This window comes from Tympanuchus pallidicinctus, unplaced genomic scaffold, assembly GCF_026119805.1.
Source record: "Tympanuchus pallidicinctus isolate F22 unplaced genomic scaffold, pur_lepc_1.0 scaffold1, whole genome shotgun sequence".
NCBI classification, from domain to species: Eukaryota; Metazoa; Chordata; class Aves; order Galliformes; family Phasianidae; genus Tympanuchus; species Tympanuchus pallidicinctus.
Genome location: NW_026294618.1, coordinates 12,104,348 through 12,128,209, shown reverse-complemented (window position 1 = coordinate 12,128,209; position 23,862 = coordinate 12,104,348). Strand labels below are relative to the sequence as shown.

At 34.5% G+C, this 23,862-nt stretch overlaps 1 protein-coding gene across 3 annotated transcripts in view; it reads right to left on the bottom strand.

Annotated features, from left to right (window-relative positions):
• The window catches only part of NBAS (NBAS subunit of NRZ tethering complex), a 156,941-nt gene that overhangs the window by 32,599 nt on the left and 100,480 nt on the right, over positions 1-23,862 (bottom strand). For 2 of the 3 annotated variants that reach the window (XM_052703229.1, XM_052703322.1), the window contains 4 exons: positions 20,768-20,986; positions 20,327-20,529; positions 13,318-13,404; positions 10,783-10,978 (listed from right to left, as the gene is read on the bottom strand). In XM_052703229.1, coding sequence (XP_052559189.1) covers positions 10,783-10,978; positions 13,318-13,404; positions 20,327-20,529; positions 20,768-20,986 — 705 coding nt within the window. Of the gene's footprint in view, positions 1-5,493; positions 5,611-10,782; positions 10,979-13,317; positions 13,405-20,326; positions 20,530-20,767; positions 20,987-23,862 lie in introns of those variants that run through there. The other variant, XM_052703407.1, reaches the window with a different exon arrangement.

Sequence of the window (23,862 nt, the reverse complement as noted above, 5' to 3'; positions counted from 1 at the left end):
TTGCTGTATCTAAATCGTGTCCCAGAGGCATAACTATCCAATATATATTGTTCTCCTAATCCTAAAGGACAGACATCTGATAGAGTTGTAAAATGCTTTACTGCTTAAACTGTATTATTTGAACTGACACCAGCCAACTTGGCTGCTGACCTGGAGATTGTTTTGTTTAAGAAAACAGAAGTGCTAATAAAAGGATCCAGCAAACAATCACTCAATCCAATCCTCTCCTCCCACAAGTTAAAACAAAAAATAAGCTGCCTGATTACGTATTAGAATGGTGAACAGGAAAATGGAAGCAGACATACCTCCACCACATTCTTCCCAACAAATTCTGTTCAGCATATTACTCTTTTTCTCTCCTTAAGCATGACAAAACTATGGTTTTCAACAATAGATTTTATCCAGTACTAGTGTGCTAAGGAAATAATTGATAAGGATGTTTGCAAAGAACTGAGCTGTAAAAATCAGAAAAATATTTTCCTACATATTTCTATATTGAGAAAACCTACATTCATGCTAAAATCAACTCCCTGTATTAAAAGCGAAGATATTTATGGTTTCTAAGAGCTGCAACTAAAAACCTACTGATCTACATGATTATAAAGTTCATTATACTACATCCACCAGATTGTAAATATCTCAAAATATGTTCCTGTTTATCACTGTCATTTGTTTGAATTAATATGCAATTAAAAATAGAAACATTAAACATGCATTTGAATAGTCCCTTCCTGCTACACTATATTTGTTTGGACTCACTTGTAAAATGAATTAAGTTTTTTTTTGTGTACTTCACTACAAGCTCTAGATGTAGAGACTTCATTTATACTGCATTTTAATAATAACCAGATCCAACACAAAAGATTTTACTTGGATTCCAGATCAGGAAAGCTGATGCTACAGGTTGCTTACAATCATCAGGAAGGACTTCATATGATTTGCAAACACTGATTGATAACAATCTGATAGAATTCTGTAATGTAATGATTAGCATTTCTGTACTGTTAAGCTATTCCTGAAGGTATTCATGGCCAGGCTAGATAGGGCCTTGGGCAATCTGATCTAGAGGTTGGCAACCCTGCGCATGGCAGGGAGGTTGGAACGGGATGCTCTTTAAGGTCCCTTCCAACTCAAATTGTTCTATGATCCTATGACATTTTTTTACATTGACATTTTTAACTATGACAAGTTACCAAGTTAAACAGATATTTTAAAGTGTTTATATACACACACACTATGTGAATATATATATGTGAATATATATATATGTATGTATATGCATATATAGATTATATAAGTATATGAACATGAAAACAAGTGTTAAAAATTGCCAGTGAAAAACAGGCAGAAGTGTACAACTCTTCCTGAAATCAGACAACTACTGTCCCTGCAAAAGTATGATGAGGAGCTTTTAAAGGCTATTCTTTATTGCACTTGCTTCAGAGTGAAGATGAGAGAGACATCCCCTACCAACCATCATACTAGACACTTGTAAAAAGAAAACAAGAACATATTGAAACATCTTATTCTAAACCATAGTATCCCAAAGCGACAGTAAATACTTTAAAGGGCAAAATCGTAAAGTGATGCTGCCCCCAGCACACTATCACCATTTCATTATTTCTAAGCTAGGTGTCTTTAAAAAGAAATCTTTTAAGCTGTGATTGAGAGCAAAATCTTCAGAGACAACAGAATCAGGCTGAGAAAAGTAGCAAGAGGTAAAGAATCATTCACCATGTTATTCATCCTTCCTGTCTACCAGTGTGTAAGAGCAATGAAAAAAATACAGCTGGAAGCATGAGAATGAACAGTTTACACTAGCTGATTAAAGGCAGCTTAGAAGACCTTGTATATAGTCAGACAGAAGAGGTTAAAAGGTTAAAAAAGAATAAACTACCTATCTTTTTTGTATGCCACTGGAATTCAGAAATCCCTCAGAGAAGTAAAAGCAGGGAAGTACTTACTACTCTTTTACCTTAATCTAGACGCAACATTTTAATGAGCAATACACTAAGCTCTATGCATAATTTCATCCAATAATTTTGCACTAAAATCATCTGTTTAAGCAAGAATGCTTCCTAAAACACATAGTTTTTCCATTTCAGTAAACAAGCTTAAAACAAGCCAATAGGTTTCAGTTAAATAATTTCCTGGTAAATTATCTCCACCTACCTGTGGGAAATATTTCAAAGTAGAACTTGTCAACACATAGAGCTGCTTCTTCTTCCTATTACTAATTAACCTCCTCTGACTACCTAGAGATGAGCAGAATACTGGATTAAGTTTCAAATGTACGCTTCCCTTCTCTTATTTCATGTCTGTTTTTCAGTCCCCGTGGTATTTAGAATAGGCTAGACTGAATTCTGATCTGAACCTGAACTGACCTCTTTATGTACTTGCACATTGTGACAGTGTGCTTGCCCTGTATTCATCTCCCCAATCTTACAGTATGACCATCTCACCCAAAGCCTGTGCTCAGTGTCTCAGGGTCAAATGCAAGGCTCCGCAATCACAATACTGGTTATTGCCTGCCTCAAAACAGACATAGGAGAGACTATGTGCAAACTCCTTGCTCAACAGCTGAGGGCTAACAAGAACAATATGCCCACAATCAGCCAGCAAACAGTATGACTGACTCAAACATCTTACCCCATATAAAGTGAACAGCCCAGGAGCTCCTTGTTTGTTTGTCCTAAAGTATTTTGGACATTTAATCTACTCTCTGGTTCTATTGACTTCTCTCAAATATAACCAAATTCAGTGATATTGAACTCTAATTAGTAAGTCACCTCTGAAATGGCCACGATTTCAAAAGCTGTTAGTAATGATTGTTAACTGAGGGAAAGAAAAATCAGGCCTTTTAATTCTCTCTCCTTGAACTGTTGAAAAACAAAATGGAGTTGAAATCAGATACTTTATAATCTGCATCTGCTTTGCGTTTCTATAACGACTGCTCCAAATGTAACATCTCCTATTTTATTATGTAGGTCCACAATGCCAGAAGCAGACATTGACGTTATGGCAGTAGAGGCTGAACCTTCCCACCAATATCCCATTACATTTTCTTGCCGCGTGGCAGATGGCAGAAGAAGAGTAAGATAGGCTGACAAAATGGCATCTGACATTCAGCAAGCATCAAAGAATCTCAATGGATGCAGTTTTTTCTGCATAGAGTATTTCACATCTTTGCTTCATGTACATTTTCCTGTCAGACATCAGAAATAGCCAGGAACTTCTGACAAACTGATTTATATATTGTTTAATTCCTTATCTGTTTGATATGTAGATCACTAATTCCTAAGAAACGCGTACAGATTCGGTAAACACAAGTGCATTGCCTAATGCATAAACATGTATAACTTGTGTAGTAAATAAAATGCATTCATTTATATTCTGCAGGAGATTGTGTTATAATCTGCAAATACATTTCAGCAGACAGAAAACCTCCTAAAACTGTACTGAACTATAAGGAGAAAAGAGAGAGGAAAACAAAGATACCAATGAACAATGAAAAAAATTATGAAAAGATGTATATATCTAGCTATCTAACATTGAATGAGACATGATTAGCATACATATGATTTAAAATACACATTGACCAGGTGTCAGTTAACATGCAAAAACTGGAGTATGCGTAAAGCATGGCTGGAGATGCAAGTCATTTTAGTTGTAAGCACCAGTTATCAATCACTGTTTCATCTTCATAACCTAGGTATAAAGATACTTCATTTAGAACATAAAAGGTGATAGATAAGAGATGCAAAATTTTAACAAGACTTCAATTTTCAAATATTACTTTTACATTTAAGCTGTTAAATTAGCATCAGCCATTTCAAACCATTATGCCAAGTGTCTCTTCAGTTTACATTTTCTGATTATCACTACCATTAAGAAGTAGTGCATGCACAAGTTCCCAGCTTTCAACTGTGTGTATAACTTCCAACTCAATAAATTACTCTGTAATTCTAGCAAATAGAGGAAAAATAATGTTAAAACTGTTTTCATGTAACAAAAACTTGTCAGAATTAATGCTTTCAAAATACTGTCCAGCATAAAGGCTAAACTGACAAGTTAAAACAGATATTTTTAAAAGGAATAACACATATTAAACTAAAACACCTGCCTTTAGAAATAGCAGGTTGTTGACACTGAAATATGACATTAAGTTGGAGTCAGTATCTATTAAAAAAAAAAAAAAAAAAAAAAAGGACAGTAATGCAAGTTTCCTCTACCATTTATCCATGTTTATGACTTGGACCAAGAGCATTTAAAATGACAAGTGGACGGACAGCACAAAATTATTTAAGCTGTACAAATTTAAATAAACGAGTAAGTATGTTACAGCCATAGAACTAATTTGAAACACTAGATAGCACCATAAAACTGTCATACAAGATGAAGTTACTTGAGCGCTGCAATTGGTTGAACGGGATGTAGTCATCCTCACAGCAGTCATTGCAGTTATAGGTAAGTTCTTGTGCAGGAACAGAAACAATATATTTAGATTTATAGTGCTACATGAAAGAAAAAAAAACATGAAAATGGCATATTAATATAGAATGTTGTGGTGATACCTACCCAAAACTTGAATTTTTAGAAAAAAGATCAGGATCAGATGGTACAGGGTAGAATTTCTGATAATTTTATGACTGCTTCTTTGCTTACATAAATTAATTGATGCTCTCAGGAGAGTGCATCATCAAAAACAGGAACATCAGACTCACTGAATGAAATTCCACGGCTTTTGATTAATGTACAGCTGAATTCAAAAGTGCAATTGCAATGCTTGGATTCATAAGCATGTACCATTAATTTCCACAAAGACATCATATTCCTTCTCCAATTATTTATTTTCAGGAGGTATACTACATATCACAGTGGGATTGGATGAAGAGGATTATAGTCACAGACACAGAAAACATTTTAGATGAAATAACAGGACTGGAATGCTTTCCTCAAATTGAGCAAGCAACAGAAAAAAAGAAAAAAAGAAAGAAAAAAAAGCATGGCGAAGTATCTAGATTAGCAGGCTTTGATTTTCTGAATTTTGCTATCCTACAAAACACAGGATAGCATTACATATAAAATCACAGAGGCAAAAATCCATCCACTGTGCCAGTATTTTCTGCCTTCAATGCCACAAATTTAACAAGTGACAACGTAAGGCTGCATTACAGTCCACCCACATATTTCTTTGCTGCATAGTAAGAATTAATATGTCACTAATGAGCTCTTAATTTTTGTGAAACTGAGATAAAAGCACACCATGCCTTTTTTTTTTTTAAAAAAAAAAAAAAAATTTCCACTTATACCTCCATTACTAAAGAACTGTCACAGAAAGTGAATTGCCCTACGTGGTACCAACTCCAGAGCCTGTTTATCCTCCTCTAAAGCAACTGCAGCAGTATCATTCTGTTCCAAGCTTGCATAGGAAACCATCACATTCACTCAAGTAATACTGTTTGTCTCTTCAATTTGTCTTATCCATTTTATTTCTGCAGTTAACTGAAAATGATTCATTTGCATTCTAAAGTATTTAATCAATCATATACACCACAGTTTATGTTCCCAAAAAACATTTCACATGTTGTCACATGGAAAAAATTGCATCTGCAAGAAATGGAAATTAGTGTTTTAAAATATTTATTAAAACTTGAAGTTAATTTATTAAACCTAATTTTTACGCATTTTTAATAGAGAAACAATGTCTCTATAATTATAAACATCTTAATAAATTTACTCAAAGATGATAGGATTATAAATTCTTCCTCTAATTAAGCATGCTTTTATAAATAAACGATGGGTAAGGATTAAATAGGTACTTTTTTTTTTCACTTGTACATTGCCAGATCAAGCTAACTGAGGGTCATAGTTATGTGAAAGTTGATAAAGTTTGCCTTCAGCAAAATGACTTGGGAATTCTCACATCTCAGGCTGCTTTCCATATACTCATGTTCAAATGTAATTGACACAAGTACATGCAATGGGTAAATGCTGAAAATCTACCATTTCTACCAAATTTTTTCTCTATGAAGTCATGGAATCCTATGTAAACTGAAACATATTTACCATACACTTGGAAAGAGAACCAGAAAAAAGAAAAGGAAGTTTGACAGCCATATACAAGTTTTCAGGAAGTCATTATGTTAATGTAGACATTAGAAAGGTTGCTGAGACACAGAAAAACTGCATCTAACATACATAAATTGCCTACATCAGTAAATGACAGAGGTAGGATTGGGAAGGTGCACATGAAATACAGATTAATCCAGTAATTTTCCAAAGTTCCATTTTAAAAATAAGAGATAAAGAGTCCTAAAATTACTACGTCAAATCTGTATTAGAATCCCTTTCCAATTTTTAAAAACATCCAGCCCTCAGCAGCTCTCAAGCCTGCAAGATCATGGAAAAAATGCCAGTAATGTAATAATGTGAAGGGTAAGAGATTACCTTCTCTAAATGACAAAGCTATTTGCATTTAAGTAGCATGCAAACAGTAATTACATTTTCAATTTGCATAATAATTAAACAATCCTTTAAAGACAAGGTGTGTCTTATAGAGGCTTCACAATTGTTAGCTTCTTGTCTTAAACTAACACTTGCTTTACTCATGGAACCTTTGCTAATGCCTTCAACTTCCTGGGGAAAAGCTCTAACTCTCGTTAGTGTAACTGATTCTCCCCAGCTGGACACTGCAGCGAACGACAAAGCACGCTCACAGTGCTTGTTGATATTTTAACTTGCTGCAAGTCATTACAGACCAGATTTTTTTAATATTACATAAAAACAAATAATTTCCCATCTTAGATGGATAAAGCTAAACTTTGAAGTAAACGGCCTACGTTTTTCTCCTCCTCCCCAACATTTTTTTTTTGTAATGTACAAAAAAAGTCAGCATTTTGACCTGTATTTTTCATGCGTCAGTTAACTAGAAAATTATAGAACCTGAAGAGCTCAGATAAAATTCATCAAGGGGATTAAAACAACACATGCCTCCTCCCTCCAGGAGGGTAAGTTGCTACTGGAATGTGAATTAAAGACTCTCAAGCCTTTGAAAAATGAGGACCACTGAATTTTTAATTTTGTTAACTTATCATTAGAGAACTGGAAATTGCTGTGTTTCTGACTGTTTGATAGGTAGCTGCTTCCATGAAGTACATTTTTAATTTTGTAAGAGCTGGCCTGTTTCCCAGAAATACATTGATTTGTGGCACCACTACTTAGAGCACCTAGAGCATAATTAAATATTAAGGCCCCCTTTGATGTATGCGAAGCCTGACTAAGAGGATTAGTAGACACTCTGAGGGTGGCTTTCACACATTTTCTGGTAATTGAACACCGCAATATCATTTTACTTATCTTTACTCAATAGGAATCCACATTCATCCTTTACAATACTTAATATCCCTATTTGTACCAGGGAATGGTGGAGGAAAAGAGGATTGTCTAGAAACATGGAAGAAATGCCAAGCAAGTATGGATAGAACAGTCTGGAAGAAAGATCGTGAGTACTTCTTTGAAATGTTTACAACTTAAACTCCATTAACAAAACCTTTAGACACAATCCTTCACAAGCTAAAATTAACATCTGCTCATTTTCTGCACCCTTTTATTTTTCTAATGAATGTGACTGAGTGTTTTTCTACTTTGCTGGATGAGAAAAGGTGACCAAATGAACAAAGATGGAGTGACATGAGAGAAACAGATACCTACATACAAACACAAAAAATGAACTGACATAGCAGCACACTTCTGAAAAATGTAATTCCTTATACGTTTGACTGGTTTATCAAGAGTAACCCAGAAATTTAACAGAATTTCACAATGGTGCTTCTTGAAGGTCATCTAATCTGAAGCATTAAGCTGTATTACATAAAAAGCTGTCTGGATAACTCTCCCTCTTGATTTTTCAGCATTCATTTAATTGCTGAATTCTGCAGTTTTACTAACACATCACGAAGGAATGTGAAATGTATCTGGCAAAAATACAGAGAAAACAATATCCTACCTTCAGTTTGCTAATTCACAGAATAAGCAAATCAAATTAAATCAAATAAGGTTGTACTTTCTTCTAAGACCAACCTGCATACTAATGTTTGACATCAGCTGAATAGATTAGAAAAAAAATTACACAGTGAATCATAATGGACATAAATGAAGAGTTCTGAACTTCGGTTACCAGTACTTAACAGATGAACCAATTTGTCTAAATTGCAGACTAGCTACATATCATAAACTATTCATTCAAAGCAAAGAGATCACATCCATCACATTTAGCTCAAACTGAAAATTAGAATTATTTTAAAACACGTTCCAATAGGAATCTCTCAATTCTACTCTGCAGCAGGAATTGTAGTGAAAAAACAATCATATTGATGTACGTACATGTAAGCACAGCTTTCACTACTGCAGAGAAAATATTTTTGAACTTAGCTAAATACCATACGCATAGAAATTTATATTACATATTGTATGCACAGTTGTATATAATTAGCTCTAAAAGGTTTTAGTTTAACTAGCATAGTACTTATGCTTTTTACAACACAGCTTCTTGCAATATCTTATTTATCAGCAAAAGAGTAGTGCATTGAAGTGATTAACTTCTCTGTGCCACGACTTAACAGTGTTGTTTACAATCAGCACAGAATTCTTCCCTCACCAAAACCATGTGTTTTGCTGCTGAAAACTATCATTCTGAAAATCCATCACTTCAGAAAATAGAAATTACTAATATATTACATGGGGAGGCCTAGGTTGGCTGAAGTCCGAAGTCTACAAGAATTACCCAGGGTTTAGTAAAGACATATGTGTATATGGGCCATGGTGGGCATCATTAACCAGTGGCATATGCATTTGATTAATTCCTAAAGTGGCATGAAATGAAAGAAAATTAATTCCAGTTTTGTGTTTTGACCTACTAGATTATGTGAGGAAATAAAAGCGATCTGGCATCTTACGTGATTCTTAAGTATAATGAGTCTCATAAGATTTCTGCCAAATACAAGATCCTTTTTTCTCTTCTACAGCCATGGCTGAAAGCTACTATTTTTTTTAATTATTTTTTTTTTTAAACATATTTTAGTTTAACATTTTAGACTTGAAAATGGGTCACAGGCAAAAAAAAAAAATGTTGTCAAGGGACACTGCATACTAATAACAGAAGCAAACTGCAGATAAAGAATCCAATCACAGACATACACATGCAGTGTCATTGAAGAGTTAAGTGATGGTATTACTGTGAATGCAAGAGAAAAAGTAATTTCTAAAGGAGTCAAGAGATAAGCATTTTCTCAAAGATTATGATGACGATTATTCCTTTGGAAGGTCTTGGTAGAGCAAGTCAAAACTGAGATAGTACTTCACGTTTGTTTAAAATTAATACAAAATGCTTTTGAGCACGGATTTTATTTTATCTTCCTAAGTATTATAAATGCTCTATTTTAGCTCCATATGGCTTTGGCGCTGGAGGTGGAAGAAGAAAGGCATCCAGGAAATGGAGGAAGATTAACTCTGCTTCTAAATAATTCTAAAGGTATCAACTAATACTCCTATGATTTCAAAATAATACAAGCTTCAAAGATAAGAATATTTCTTCCCATTAAGCATTTACTAGATTTTCATTGAATCTGGAAGACTAAATGTAGAACCTGTAATGCTACATACTTTCTAATAAGCATTTTACCAAAATGAGTAGTGAAATACAGCAGTTAGAAAAGAATCATACATTAAAAAAATGTTATTTTTGAATATTAATCAATATTTCAATGTACACACTGGAACAGGTTGCCCAGACAGGTTGTGGAATCTCCTTCTATAGAGACACTCAACACCCATCTGGATGTTACCTGTGCGACCTATTGTAGGAAACCTGCTTCAGCAAGGAGGTTGGACTCATCTCTTGAGATCCTTTCCAATCACTGCAATTCTGTGATTCTGTAATTTTCACTCCTGAAAACTTTCATGCTGAGATCTTTATTATCTTAGATTTAAGTTTTACATATGCTTAAAAAAAAGAAAAAAAAAACAACCAAAGCTCATACTCTGTTAATTCAGAAGGAAAATTAGTCTGTCTTAAACTTGAAAGCTCGGGCTAGAAGTGCTCTTTGTCTCTTTGTAGGAACAAATAATAACCATCTTACAGCAAGTTCTTTCAGCAATAATTTTACATTGTTTTTCCTTACTTTGCTCTGAAAAGGACTTTAAAAATCACACTTGGGACGGTTTAAGGTATGAGCTGCTCTAAGAAAAAACAAGAACTGCCTTAGGTGCTGCCTCTTCAAAGAGACAGTAGCACACTCCAACTATGATCAAAGCCATTCCCTATCAATCAGCTCTTCCATTTGAGAATGTCCTTGATGATCCAACTATACATGCATGCTATAAAACTCAGAGAGTACAGAAAAAAGAAAATCTGAATATAATGTCACACCATGTAAATAATAAAGAGGAGAGTAAAAGTGACAAGCAGTTGCCTAAAAAGAAAAAAAGTAAAAAAAAAAAAAAAAAAAAAAAAAAAGTGAGGAAGTTAAATGCATGCTGTACAAAACAATCATTATTATTTAATCAAGTTTGGTGTTACTTATTACTGATTGTAAATAAAAGCTGAGGATTCCATGAACTATTTTGTTTTTCAAAGAATCACAATTTACTAGAATCTTGATTCAAAAGGAAAACAGGATTAGCACTCATAGTGACAACCACAGACTACAAACTCAAAAATCACCATATAATCCCTGCACAATAAAGTCTCATGCTATCATTTATAGTAGTAAATTTTAATACCTTTGTTTCAGGCCAGCAAGCTCTGAGAACAGCTTGTGTCCTGAAGTACACAAGCAGCTTGCTGTCTTCATCACTGAGATGGAAGGCTTGTTCCAAAATTTGCAGTACTTTGATGCGAGGCTTAACTGGTAAAGAGTCATCGCCACAAAAAGGTCTCAGCCACTCCAGGAGATCATCCGAAGAAACTACTTTTTCCCTGCAATTAAACAATACTACTTGAAACATCCTGATCCTATTATCTACATGTATTTTCAAAGTTGTTAATGGATCTGTTCAATACATTTCAAACTTTATCAGAGGTGTCACGAATTATCTTTGTGCTACACAGAAGCAGAACCCAGGTAAACTAGTGCGAATGTGGGATTCCTCAGAATTGCTACATGAAGTACAGAGAATACCATGAGCAGTATGATGACTTCTTTTAGATGTCTACTTAGAAGGAGTGTGCCTCTGAAGAACTCACCTCTGTGAGACTGCTGACAAATCAGACCTCATATCAGGTGCCTGAAGCTAAGTGCTAGATTTTTTTCTTTCTTAATTCAAATAACCTTGTAAATACTACAAAACTCCATTTATCCAGTTATGCATCATTCCCACACTACACTGACTGCAAATTTAATCACAATGGCCCTGAATTTCAGTACCTAAAAATGACCTAATGCAACTGATACTGATTGATAACTGCACTTTATGTAGCCTGACCACTTTTTTTTTTTTTTTAATATGATTTATTTTTTGTTTTCAACTTTCTCTAATGTTGATCTATACTGTTTTCTCTCCTTAAAGGTCCTACTTTATGTTCTACATACATGAATTAACATCACTAGTGGCTCTAGCAATTTGTTGGCTTTTTTTTCCCTTATATAATCTCTAGCTAGATGGATCACTGCATGTCCCACCATGATAACGAAAAATGTTCACAATCCTTTTAAGAAAACACTGTCATAAATCAATACATTTTGTGTTTTATCACTTAGATAATTAACAAATATATCTTAATAATATAATTTAGTTTTTTAAACATTTATTATACTGAATACATTCTAAATTTTACAGTACATTTTACAGTACACTGACTGTCACCAACACAACCAACCTGCTAGCAACTGTAGACGCAGTAATCTAGTCCTTTACTGGCTCTAAATTACTATGTAACAAATAGTAAAAGCCTATTCTGCTATTTTTCAGTAGAATTTCAAACTAAAGCTTATTTAATTTAAATCAAGAAAATGGTTCCAGGTGGAATGTGATTTATAACTAATGTTCCCTTATTTGTCTTAACGAGGCAGACGGGAAAGTAATATCAGACAGAAAAATACAAATTTATCCTGTCTTGCAGCTCTGAAATAAACATTGACAGCTCAGATATTCAGATTGCAAAGATCTCCATTTTACTTCGTTTTTATATTGCCTGAATGATGCTGCTGAATGCAGAACTTCAGTAAAATTAGATATGCCTCTGCCAAACGAGTGTCATTCAAACAGCGCACAAAAAGTGTGGAAATTAAGAGAAAGCATCTGAATATTTCCAGCGTTTTGCAGATCTCACACCTGTTTGTTTACATATGCTTTTCCAAGGGGTTTATATTTTGTAAATTGAATAGCTAAGCTTTACGAAGATAAATAAGAACAAGTACTTAAAAGAACGTAAATAATCTCCTGTAATTGGAATGATTTTCACTTCAGCTTATTGTTTCAACAGTTAAATTTTGAAGTATGTATCTAAAGACTCTGGAAAGTACATTTCAGAATATAACTAGAGTTTACTTTCTCATTCTGCATTATAATATTGTAAATTAGATTTATTGCAGATTTTGACAACAGTCTTCTTCAGTATCCAATATTTACCCAATTTAATATTATTGGAGGAGCCTCTGCACAGTTTAATTGTTTTTGTTGGCCACTGAAGAGCATGGGGCTTTATTTTATTACTTTTCAATTACTATTATTAGACATAAATTCTAAAGTTCATAAAACTGAAAAGACAACTGATTGCTTTTCTTTCTTGTCTTCAAGAAAGATACAATGGAATATGCATCAGTGAGAGAGGCAAATCATTAAGTAAGTTGATATATGAACATTCACAAAAGAGAAGACACAAAGAGAAGCATTACACAGCATTTGAGTAATTTTTTTTGTGCTATACTCTGCATACATTGACAAGATACCTCAATTCAGGTATCTAAATGTTACTGTATTATATGTAGCTTATCTAATAAACTGAAACAAAAGCAAGGTTCTACTTCTAGACGGAGTTAGGGCAGAAATACCTCAATTTCCTCAAATCACCATAAAACATTATTACATAAATCTTATGTTCAATGACTTCTTTCTTCCAAATGCTCAAAAGGTTCTGTTAACCTTCAGATTTTGAGCTTCATAAGCGATAGCAGGTGAAGAATAAAATCCTGTAAAACTAAATGCAAACTCATTATATACATCTGTTCAGAAAAATCACCCATACTCAATATTGTACCTTCATTCCTACATAGTATCTCTCAAAGCCTTAACACAGAACTCCACATAAGTTCTTACCCTTTTTCAACACTGGCATGCACTGCAGAAACAATGCCTTCTAGGATTCCAAGTGGGTCTTTGACTGATGTAGAACCATTTCCACTGCTAAAGGAAGACACAAGAGTCACTGTAAAAACAGTCCTTAATGGTGTACTTAAATCTACCCAACTGTAGAATATATATGAATCATGTAACAGTTTTGGTAGTTTTCTGCTTTTCCTGCTTAACTAGTAGCCCTTGTTTTCATATCTTCCTGGACTGAACAAGAAAACAATAATTTTGCCAATCTTCAGAGTTTGTGAACGCTGCACTGAAGAAAGGCAGGCATACAATCTCCAAGTTAGTTTACTGAGGATGACTCAAAAACCCACGGATAAGTGTATTTTCCCTACTGTTCATCAGCCTATCAAAGTTATTCTGCTATTAAATATGTAAAATAATAATAAAAAAAAATTAAAAAAAACCAATAAAAAAAATGATTAAAAACAAAAACAAAAAGAAATGAAGCTGGTACTTATTAAAAGCTTAATATTGCTGTTACTGCCCTAAAATGGTTAGATAAAATAAAAAGATCCTATAGGTCATTAAAGAAATAATTATGTCAAGATTCCACAAAGACCACTGCCTTGTTTTTTTCCTAATAATTTACAATGAGCAGCTACTGACAGGAACAAATATAATTAATGAAGGATTCGTTTTACTCACAGATTATATGCTACTTTATGTATGTATTAAACAGCACAGAATTCAGTGTTCACCTAAAAACTCCTACATATGAGCCTCGAGTAATAACACTGACAAAGGCTTATTTTTGATCTTAGTTCAGCTTCAGAAAAAGTGATGCATATTTAACCAAGTCGCTCAAATACAATAAAGTACAAAGTATACTTGAAAAGGGAATCAATTAAACCCATCTACATATTTTAACCTAATTAAACTGCTCATTGAAAACACATTATATTCTTTTATCATTCCAGCCCTATTTAGCTCTTTCTGTTTTGCACTTCATCTAACTATCAGGAAAATAATCAAAGCATATACTGTTGGTGCTATCGGTTCAAGCTGGAGAAAGCCATAATGTCAAACAGTTATTTCCATCAGAAGTATCACGGAATCATATAATGCCTGAGTAGCAAAATTACCCTGAACAACTCCTGCGCAAATGACATGAGATGGTGAAAAATCTGTTTGTTTTTTTTTCCTGTTAGATGCTCTGTCTAATAAGACTTTTTACCTCATTCAAAAAAAAAAAAAAAGTCTCATTTTTTCTCAGCATTAAACACAAATTCAAAATTTCAACCAACCTGTCCTGCTCACTGTCTGGCAAAAACTTCCAAAATTTTAAGAAACACAAAATCCATCTGAACACCTAAGCTGAAAGATTTAGAAACTGCAAGTGAAAGAAGTCATAATGTCTTTCTTGGATAAACTGTCTTCCCTGATTACCTAGACTCCTCTTAAGCAGAGGATACAAAATTTTTCTTCATCATCCATGAGCTTTCCTAAAGTCACAGATCATGGAATGTTTCCAATATATTGCATGAGTGATCTTGGTAACATAATAAACTGAATCTTAGTTAAATGTAATCGGATTACCATTGATTACCAAAATCTTTTTCATACTATCAGTTCTCTTTATTAAGAAACAACTGATTTATATTGGTAATAGCTGTTTCCAAACCACGAAAGCATCAAATCAGTTCCTGCATAATGTTTTAAGTATGTTCTCTTGGAGAGGTTTTATACCTACTAATGCAAGATTTTCTACTTGAAATTTTGTGCACCAGAATTGTGCACCAGAAGAAAGTCAAGGAAGATAAAAGCAATTGACAAAACTGGACAATACCGTTCTTGAAATTATAGTATTTGACAAATAACCATTTTTTAGATGAGAACTGCTTCTGAGAAGGTGTCAGAGGTGTTAAGCCTATGATATTGCATGTTATTTAAAAATGAATAGAATCCAATACTTCCACTGGAAGGAACTTAGTGATATTTGAAGGTCCAAGCCTGACCACTTCAGGACTAAAAAGTTAAAACATGTTACTGAGGGCATTATCCAAATGCCTCTTGAACAATTACAGGCATAGGGCATCAGCCACCTCTTTGGGAAACTTCCCCGTGTTTGACCAGCCACAAGGCAAAGAAATTTTTCCCTTTGTTCCAGTTTGAACCTCTTCTGTTGCAGCCCTGTGTGGTTCCCATCCTGTCATCAGTTGCCATACACAAAGCCCAGTACCTCCTTCTGCTTCTCCTCCCTCAGGAGCTGCAGGGAGCAGTAATGTTGCTTCTCAGCCTCATCCAGACCAAACAATCCAAGTGTCTTCAGCCTCTGCCTCACAGGACGTGCGTTGCAGTCCTGTTACCCACTTTTTGTTGCCCTGGACACTTTCAAAGACCTTAATGTCCTTTTTATATTGTAGAGCTCAGAACAGCAAATGAAGTTTAAATAGTATGAGAAACATTTCTTTTGTATGGCTGGCTATGCTATGTTTAATGCACCCCAAAACACAGTTTGCTTCTTGGCTGCCAGGGCACACCGCAGGGGCATGTTGAGCCTGATGTCAAATCAACGTGGCCCAGGTCCCCTCTCTACCCACTCATCTCCCAGTCCAGTACTGCTGTGTTCCAGGGGCAGAAGCCAGCGGGACACCAAGAAGTAATTTACTTTTACAGAAACAAAATACTTTGTAAAAGATTCTTCTATCACAGACAGGAAACATTTCAACACACTTAATGTGTTTCAAGGGAGGTTGCAGTTACAAAACTGAAAGAAAGGATGCATATTTTCAATCACAGAAGTGCATTTCTGTTTCACTTTCATGTACATCGCAGATACAACCATGATTTTTCACATCCATATTAGCCTTTTCATTTATAGTTACAGTACTTTCATTACATTCCTTGTCACCATCATTACAGAAAATCCAGGGAAACTCCAGTTCAGAGTTATGAGCCTACAAGTATTACTTTGAATGTTAACTGCCAAAGAAGAAATTTGTCTCCTGCAAAACTATTGTATAAAACAGTCCTCTATCAAAGACCAAATAAAATAAAATAAAATAAAAAAGTTAAAAATCTGAAGAGTTTTCCCTTGAAATGCTACAATTATTAAAGAAAATTCAGCTTCCTGGGTTCACAGGAAAGACTTCTTTTAATCAGTTTTTTGCCCACGAATTCTGAAATGAAAATGCTGCATAAAATGCTGCAGTTAATGTGCTTCAATTTGTGTTATGCTCTAGCTTTAAAGCTAGTATTTGAGCACAGAATAGAGATGTAACCTCTTTCATTCAAAGAAATTGCATCAATGCCAATAGGCTTAAGAGCTGCCAAGACACAACCTTCCTTCTAAATTCTTGCTTTTTTTTAGAGCAATGCTACCTTATAATATTGTCTTACTGAATTTCATAAGAGGGAGGATATTACTTCAAGGATTTTCTATTCTCTGATGGATTTTTACTTCATGCTTCTTACCACTCTAGTAGTCAACTTTCCACTTCTTGTTTTGTGACTACTACCACCCCATGACTATCACCTCTTGGCAAACAGACATAAATTTACCAGGGCATCTTGTTTTGTAACATTTCACTTTTATTTTTTAGCATCAGTTTATGGATTTATAAAGAAGAATAGTGGTAAAAAAAATCACACATCACACACCAGTTGAAAAGGTGTGAATTTCTGAGTTTATCTGAGGTATCAAACTAAGGCCCCTACCTCCTCTCCCTCCTGCCCTCTCCCTCCCCCCCTCCGTTTTGTCCACAGGAGGGATGCACTTTCCAATCTTTAATGAAAAGTGCTGGTTAGGAGTTACTGGTCATGGTCTGCAGAACAGAATTTTTAACCACCTTTCAGACATTTCTGCTTTGCAATGTCTATATAAGAAAGGTATAATTCAATTCACAGAAAAAGTAGTAGAAAGGAGAATTTTAAGAAGTTTGTCATAGACTGCATATTAATGAGACTCACTGATGTTGAATTAAACCATAAAATTTAAATCCAGATACATCACACTTCCATATTCCAGCTAGGCACATTAGGACAGTGGTCATGTAAAGCCAAATTATTATTTACCAACTGGACAAACCCCAGCAAGACAGACAATATTACTGATGCCCCTATGTAAAAGCTCCACCATCACTGAGGATTCTGTGAATATCAAAACTGAGTGACTTCAGGAACACATTTTCTGACAAATATGACTGCAAATGCTTTGACAGGCTGCCTTCTTTTTATCTGTGGCTCTTCAATTTGCTGTAGTTTACATATAATCACTGAGAAATAAATAGAGATGTAAATTTTTTTCCATGCTAGACTTACGTTATCCTGTTATGTCCACTCATATCATCCTACCCACATATAATTTTCCCCCATGACAAATAAACCAAATAAATTCCCTAAGTTTTATCCATCTAAACTGGTATAAAATGTGAAAGAGTCTAGCAGCAATTTAACAGTAGAATACTTCCATGTGTGTTGCATGCATCTGCTGTTTGGAACAGAAGTACCTTGGAAGAGTTTTCTGGAAAAATATTAAAATGAGAAATATCTGTCTATCATAAATGGTATACAATAACTTTCTCCCCTATACTCCCATTCCTACTCTTTCCCCCAAAATAAAGTTTTTTGCTAGTTACATGAGGTCATTGACAAAGTGGTCTTTCATATGGAATACTCAGCAAATCAGAGACCAAGGCAGGCAAAGACCCAGCCCCAGCATCAAATCCAAGAGAGTGTTCCCAATGAATTAATTTAATCGGACTATAGAAAAAGAAAAAAGAGCCAAAGTGAGTATTTTATAATGCTCTGGAGGAGGAAGAGCATCACTAACAAAAGGATTCTGAAGATCTCATTGATATTCTGTTAACAATGGCCACAAAACATATTGAACTCTATTTTCCCTGGGAACACAAATTATGATAGGGGTACAGAGGTCAAATCCCAGAACTTCATCCTCTGCTTATTTCCTGCAAATTTTCACATTTTAGCTCAAGATCAACAGCAATGGGAACTGAACGTATTTTTTTTTAATTAAATTACGTCAGAGAGGCATGTGTCTGAACACTGCTATCTCCTTGGTAGGAAGAGGAAGAGGTTCCTCCTAATGGGCTACAAACATCCATGGACTTCAAAATCCACATCTTAAAATCTTGCTGCAGACTAAGAGAATCTTCACAGGTTTATTTAATCCTAACAGAATGTTTTCCGTGTACACTCTCCTCATGGGCTGTCATTCAAGCCCCTAAAGCACATTCTCTATTATTTCACTGCTCTAATAAATACCTTTAGTTTCACTGTGGCAGGAAAAAGGTTGAACCTCAAAGGACATACTATAGTTCCACATAACTTGCCAGAAGAATTTTACAGTCACCATCATTATGAAAGCTGTCAATTTATTATTTTTTTTTTTTTTACTGCTTCCTAGGAGAAAGTATTACAAATGGCAAGCTCAGCTAGGAATAAGCACTAAAAACAATGCATAAAATGGACGTTATTTCACTGAAGGGCTTTTCAATAAGCTTGCTTTTCTTTCTCTCACCTGTGTTCATGTCCTCATTATGTCCACTCACACTTATTTTTAACAGCTCTATATTCTCAGAGACATAATATTCTCCCAAATAGCAATTAAGTTAAAATTATCTTAACCTCCAACTTGTGAATGAAAGATATGTCCCTTCTGGGCTAGAAGACAGTAAGTACAGACACCACACTAACTCAACAGGCAGTACACTCTTCAATGCAAAAATCTTTCTTCCTCATTCAAGACACAATATGTACTTAAGGAAACACACAATAACTACAATAGTTTTGTAAGACTCCTTTCAAGAGTTATATTTGTTATTTAGAAACAAGATTATAAATAATATATGCATGTAAAAGACCTACGTATTGAAGTTAATGCAAATGCTAAACTCACTATTAACAGAGGCTAAGAAAACCAGCAACAGCTGATTTAATCTCCTCTTGCATCATCCAGGTCTCACCCCATCTCACACAATTATTCAAGGACATGTAAGCATAAAGTGCAGAACCAGTTATTTCACATTTTTCTCCATACTTTTCACATAAAAGATGACTCATTTTGCTACGGTAGTATAAACGGAATAGTTTGGTTTGCATAATGCAACTACAGAGGTTCTAGAATTCACAGCTCCAGAACAAGATAGGGATGAAGAGTCGCTTCCAGCAGGGAACATTCCTACCACGGCACTAACAGCAGCAAAAAACAGTAAGTGTCAGAAAGAGTTGGTCAAACAACACTCTTCCTCAAATCAAAATTTATCTCCCAGAAGTCAGCTCGTTGTGTCATTTATTTTTAATCACTGTTACTTTTAATTGCTGTAGGAAGCACAGAATAATCACAGTTGCAGTTTAGCTTGGGGGTTGGATGTGACTCAAAGAGAGCCAGAAGAAGAGCAAAACCTCTAGCTTTCTTTACAGGAACGAAAAACAAAGATGAAAAACTTACTTAGAAAGACTATGAATTCATAATTTAAAATTAACATATAATCTGAAAAGCTTGAAAATGAGAAAAAGAACCAAAATGCTTCTCCCCCAAAAACCAGCAAGTTACTCAAAAGATGGAAATCATACTGCACTTTGTAGAATTAACTGTTGTGGAAACAGCTGTTGTTAGGCTTCTACTTCCCAAATACACGCATGAAAATGTACACACTATTTCCCTCTCTTGAAGAGGGAAGAAGTACAAGAAATCATAAAATTGCCAAAAAGTTTCTGAAATGCATGCGCAAATAATGGAATTGTAAACCTAAAGGTTTAAAACTTAAAAGCACTTGTCAGTGAACAGAATGAGTTTTCTTGCTTCTTCATTCAAGTAACTCAGGCTTTCTAAACTCAGAATAACTATCATCTCAATATGACATTATCTGTGAGTGGAAAAATAAGAAGTCAATTCCTCTCATTACCTAATCTTCTATAAAATCCACACATTCAAAGCAAACAAGCATTCAATTAAAACAAAGGGAAATTAACAAAAAAAAAAAAACCATGCTGACATTAGACTTACCTAAGCATACATACAATTTTTTTAATAGCACATTGAACAATATCTTTGGTAGAAAGACAAAGATCTCCAACAGCCACTTCTATCAACTGCTGTATCATGTCCAGGGGCTGACCATCTATACACATGGTTACTGCTTGCTCATAGATTTGGTCTCTCTCTGACCTTGACAGGTCATACAAATAACCATACTTCTGTAGTACATCCTGTGAGCAGATAAGTTTTGAACGTGAATCAGTGCACTTATTTATGGGCATGTGTCATCTTTACTTCTGCCAAGATAAAACACTACTACAAAACAGAGAAGACTGGTAGAAATGAATTTTCAAACACCAAGCAAACAAAAACAAAGCTGTAAAACACAAAAAATATGACAGTAGTTTGATGTGTATCACTACTGGTTATGGCAACACTCAAAACAAGTATCAGATTGGTAACCATTACCTGCTCGCTGTTTTTCAAATAAGCGATAAAACTATGAGTGAGCGTTTCCAGATGAGCAAGGGATTGCTGCAAGTGATTCAGAGTTTTTTCATATGCAACAGCAGGATTTTTTGCATCCTCCATCTCATTCTCAGAATGCTTTTTTCTTGATTTCTCAGAAAGATGTTTGACTGCCTTAACAGCCTTCTTAGTCAGTTCCGTCCTGGCTTCAACAGGCAGCTGAAAGAGATTGCTCAATATTTAATCATTATTATTCTTATCTGTACATTACCATTTGTATTAAAACAATGCTTAGAGGTACAGTTTTCTATGGTTGTGCATTAAAAAACCTGAAATGTTTTAGGAGAAACAAACTTATTTACTCATTTATTTTTTAAAAGATAAGTATTCCATTTACTTCTGTCATCCTTTTTTTATTCACCTTGAATATGGCTCACAATAGAACATACAAAATTACTAAAGAACTTTTCACGATTTTTTCAGATTTTTTTCTGTTGTTGTTTTCTTGAAACTTTTTACCTTTGCATTAAGAGATGTCTGGGGATCATTCTACAATATACAATATGTATATAATATATACAATATTATATACAATATATATCTACAATATATACAATACAATATACAATATGAACTCAAAAACTCAAATCCAAAAAATTAACTTAAGCTTAGTTTTGTTAGGTCTAGATAATGGTTTGAAATACATCTCTAAGACTATAATCATAAAGAAAGACCACTTCGAGGTCTACTTCAGTAATTTATCTTGAGCCATGTATGAGTTGATCTGCTTGAGCATTTTCTGAAACTACTTCACAGGTGGGTTACCACCACATTATGCTACTACTGCAATGAAGATTTTGCAGCTATCAAGTTTTTGTCAGTCTCTTATAGAAGTACATTACAGTTCTACATAATTTTAATAAAACGTAGGCTGCAACAGATTGGCTTTAAGACAGATAAAAACTCCTTTCAAATCTACATATTTAAAGTGCAAGTTATACAGAATAACAACTTGCTGTTATGAAAGACCTTTACAACCAGATGTATCTAGGCATTAAAGCAAAAAAAAAAAAAAAAAAAAAAAAGTCTGCTTTTTCCATTAAACTTCTAGTGGAGATCATTTTCCAGATACATTCATGCATACACTGAATGAAGTCTCCTTCTATGCTTCCATCTGGCATGATGGGGTTATTCCAGTGCATCAGAATGGAACTGAGTACTTCAGAATAGAAGCCAGGCAACAATTACTGATTTCCAAGCTTCCAGAATCCAGGACTACTTTGGGAGCAAATAAAGATGGAAACACTCTTTAAACAGACAGCATTTGCAGCAAACTGCTGTACACTTAACAGCAGCATCAGCTAGAAATCTAAAACAAAGTCTGAAATATCATTTTTAAAATTATACATCTTGTATAAATTGTTAAATTATAATTTCAAGTCCTGCTTTAAGATGCTTGAAATAAACTTTCTGACGGATGGAGGTCTCCTCTGCCTACACCCACAGCATTAGATACTTTAACATCAGTTATTTTAACTACTGGTTTACTAGACAAAGACATGCTAACAGTGTTAATTGCAAAGTAGATCTACACAAAAAACAGAAAACAAAGCTTGGATCTGTATGACATATTGAATAGGAAAAAGCTGGATTTACCACAGAAAGAGGAAAACTAAGCTGATATAATAAAAGCAGGGAAAAGGTGAGACTCTTCATATCATGTTACAATTTAATGACTGTGGATGGATTTATGTATCCATTTTGTAAACCTCATAAAAGATGAAAACAGCTATATTTTTCATTTTCTCCCTTCAACTGTATATTTTCTAATGTTCAAAATGCAATTAAGAGAGATGCAAAAAGGCAAACAATTTAAGTATTCCATCTAACTGTTATATCCTAGAGAACTGTGTGAATATTCTGCATGCATAAAGTCATGATGCTATCAGCATACATAGAATAGAGCATTAAAAACAAGAATGGTATTCCAAGACTATTTTAATTTTGCATTCTTATTTGCATACTACTAAAATGCAGCACTACTAGCATATCTTCTCTATGATTATTTTATTCCCAAACATAAATGGCTATCCTCCATATTTCTAGTCAGTTCAGTAATGAGATTTGGTGTCATATTCAGTGAAAAAAATAGCTTAGGGGCTACTTCAATCTTTGTTCGAATGACAAGTATTCTTTTTTCTAAGAGGTTTTAAAGTCCAAAAGGATCATTAATTCTATGGGCTTCAATATGTGGTAAAAAAAAAACAAAACAAACAAAAAAAAAACAACTAAAAATCAGTTTTCTTTCATATTCAAATAAAGGAACGTCACACACTTTCAGCCCAACAGATTTCACTCCTTAGGATAAAAATCCATCGTAGAAGCCTATTACCTTCAGAATATTTAAGTACTTCTTAAAGTATTGCACAAGTAACATTTATTTACTTATGAACTTTCTGATCCTGTCACTCTTACTGACAGTGATTAACATTCAGCTATGAGGTGACAGAAACAGTTTCACTTTTAATAAAAACCTGGGACCCCCAGCATCACTCTCACAGACTGGATGAGGTTGACAGGGCCCTCTGGTTTATGTGGCCCAACTCCAGCAGGGACACAAGCAAAAATACCCACAGAAGGTTTCTCAGGACTAGATCCAGGCAGATTTTGAAGATCTTCAAGGAGAAGACTCTACAGACTCTCTGGGCAAACAACAAATACACACTGCCTGATGCTCAAAGTAAACAGTTTGGTTTGGTTCCTGTCTCTGCCATCGAATTCCATCTTCATGTACTTCAATGACCAAATGCCATCTAGGCATATCTCAACAAGACACAGTAGAAGGAAAACCAAGTTACTTTAATTATAGAATAATGAAAGATGGTTCCCAATTCTTACAGGTGGGAGAAGACAACTGGAATAGCAAAGGCAAAAAAAACTTGTGAATGAAGACAAAGAAAGTTTAAAACAAGAAGGAGTGAGAAACTGTGGCAATCACTCACCACCTCCCATAAACAAAACAATGCCAAGAAAATCTCTGATTGCCTTTGGAGGACACCTCAACACTCACATTTGTTACTGCTGAGCATGACATC